The sequence below is a fragment of the Austrofundulus limnaeus genome, unplaced genomic scaffold (genome assembly GCF_001266775.1).
Source record: "Austrofundulus limnaeus strain Quisiro unplaced genomic scaffold, Austrofundulus_limnaeus-1.0 Scaffold142, whole genome shotgun sequence".
NCBI classification, from domain to species: domain Eukaryota; kingdom Metazoa; phylum Chordata; class Actinopteri; order Cyprinodontiformes; family Rivulidae; genus Austrofundulus; species Austrofundulus limnaeus.
Window position 1 is genome coordinate 281,478 of NW_013952544.1, and position 2,608 is coordinate 284,085.

Consider the following 2,608-nt stretch of genomic DNA (forward strand, 5'->3'; position numbering starts at 1 on the left):
AACATTAAGTCAAACCAACATTAAGTCACATAAACATTAAGTCACATAAACATTAAGTCACATAAACATTAAGTCACATAAACATTAAGTCACATAAACATTAAGTCACACAAACATTAAGTTACATAAACATTAAGTCACATAAACATTAAGTCACATAAACATTAATTCACATAAACATTAAGTCACATAAACATTAAGTCACACAAACATTAAGTCACACAAACATTAAGTCACATAAACATTAAGTCACATAAACATTAAGTCACATAAACAGCCACATTATAGGAGAATCGTTCTTGTTGTAAACGTGTCAGTTCAGTGTCTTCAGCTCTTATTAATCTATTAAGGAATCTAAAAAAACCTGACATTTCCTTCTGTTAAAAACACGTGTCCCACATCCTCTATAAAAACACCAGTGGGTGTGAAAAGTGTTGATTTGATGCAGAAATGTTGTGAGTTTGATCGTCAGCTTCAGAGCTGAGCTGACCACACTTTACTGTGAGGTAATCAGAGACTCAACCACCGGCTTGTTGAGCAGAAACCAAACCACAAACTTCTGAAAGCACATCTTCCATCTCAGCAGGAAGCTGTGATCGTTCACTGACATCTTCCTCACATGAAACATGAAACCTGTTTAATAACTGTCATTTATTTATCATCTTTATGTTTTTTCCATCCATTCTTATCAAACAGAAATACTAGAATCTGCTGATTATCTCTCTGTATTTGTAGCTTTCATCAAATATACTGAATGCTGTGACATTTCTATATTAAATACAAACATAAAGCAGGAAAAACAATGTTTCCATTTGACATTTAAAAACAACAAACCTTCAATAAAAGTACTAAAATAAATGTTCGGTGTCGTGTTGCAGAATGAAATAACAGAAAACCCCAGATCCTGTCAGCAGTCAGATGTGAAAGTCAAGAGATAAAATCATTCTTATTTAAATGTTTATCAACATATGTTGACATTTTTCTTATGAATCCAAAAGAATAAACAGATAAAGAAGCTGCCGTTTTCCAGCCATCTATTTACTTWTTTATTTACTACTTCTCTGTTTTTAAGCTTCAGAAACTTGTCAGTTTTTATCGTCAGATTTGATCAATTTTCTCTTTTTTTACTCATGAAGTTCTGCAGAAACAACTCATGATGAAATATCTGTAAACTTTTGTCTTTATTATTATCATCTATTATCATTATTTACACATTTAAGACTATATTTAAATAATGATTTTAAGACTATATAAAAAGAGTAAAAATTTAGAATTGCTAACTGCGTTAGCTGGGTGTAATGAGGGAATGTGAATACCTAATTTTAGATTAGACTTATTTTCCAAACTTAATTTTACAGAAAACCTTTAAAGAATACAGTCTGGTGGGCAAAACCATCTATTATCCAGAAATGTAAAATAAAGAAATCTATTATACAGCGGGTAAAGTAAGTATTGAACATGTCTCCATTTTTCTCAGTAAATATATTACTAGAGGTGCTAATGACATGAAATTTTCACCAGATGTCGGTAACAACCCAAGTGATCCATACATACAAAGAAATCAAACCATAAATGTCCAGAAATGAAGTTATTTGTAATAATGTGGAATGGCACAGGGAAAAAGTATTGAACACACTNCATCAAAATTATATATGTATGCAAACAGTTCTAATCCCTTTATCTTAAAAATACACACAAACAAACAAACCTGAATTTGTTTATTTGTAAACAGTTGTTGACAACACAGCAAGCAAACTTTGCACAAAAGCTTTGGTAGCCTGGATTTGAACCTGCAGCCTCAGGACCACACGCTCGCTGTACGGACCACCAAGCTACAGTGGTGCCGCATGTCAACATGCAGTGTTAACTTTATTTTAATACTGATTGACAATTACAAGAAGTTCATGAGTTTATCAACTTCAAAATGATTTTTATAAGTGAAGTTTGGTGTAAATATACTTTGTTTGAAACTTTAAATATGAGCAAAGAATCATTTTTAACAATAAAACAAGGATTATCAGGGTATATTTTGTGTAATTAAAATGTTTCTGTTCAGCGCACAAAGCGGGGCGTGGATTTGAGCAGAACTTAAAATCTAAAATGTAAAACTTTTAAAAGACTTGCATCAAATCTGCAAGTTGTGACTCACCTTGAAAGTTGAGCGCGTCGCAGCGAGCGACGGAGGAGAGGAGGAAGAGGAGGAACCACATCTTCACCACAGCTTCATGACTGAAGAGTGAGTCTGAGCCAGGAGCTCAGAGCTTTTATTGATGAGGAAGTCCCGCCAAAAGCTGCAGGCGACACGTTTGGAGATCATGAAATACAGGAAAAGTGGACAAAACATACTTATAATTATAAATGTATAATTATAAATGTTCGCATTGAAAAAAAACATGAAACAATTTAAAGTCATAACAAATTGTGACGATGCCTATAAAAAGCAGTTCTATAAGTTTTTTCTCCGCCTCACAAAAACTGCACGAGGAAAGATGTTCAAAGACATCCAAATATATCCTAAATGTTATTTATTTTGTTACGTATTATTTATAATTTATCTCCCACAGCAGAAACATATTCATCAATAATTTGAACATAAAAAGCTTTATGT

At 32.7% G+C, this 2,608-nt stretch overlaps 1 protein-coding gene across 1 annotated transcript in view; it reads right to left on the minus strand.

Annotated features, from left to right (window-relative positions):
• The window catches only part of LOC106522987 (antigen WC1.1), a 40,551-nt gene that overhangs the window by 34,031 nt on the left and 3,912 nt on the right, over positions 1–2,608 (minus strand). The window contains exon 3 of the mRNA XM_014016264.1: positions 2,150–2,291. Within this exon, the coding sequence (XP_013871718.1) occupies positions 2,150–2,210 (61 nt within the window). The 5' untranslated portion in view covers positions 2,211–2,291. The remainder of the gene's footprint in view (positions 1–2,149; positions 2,292–2,608) is intronic.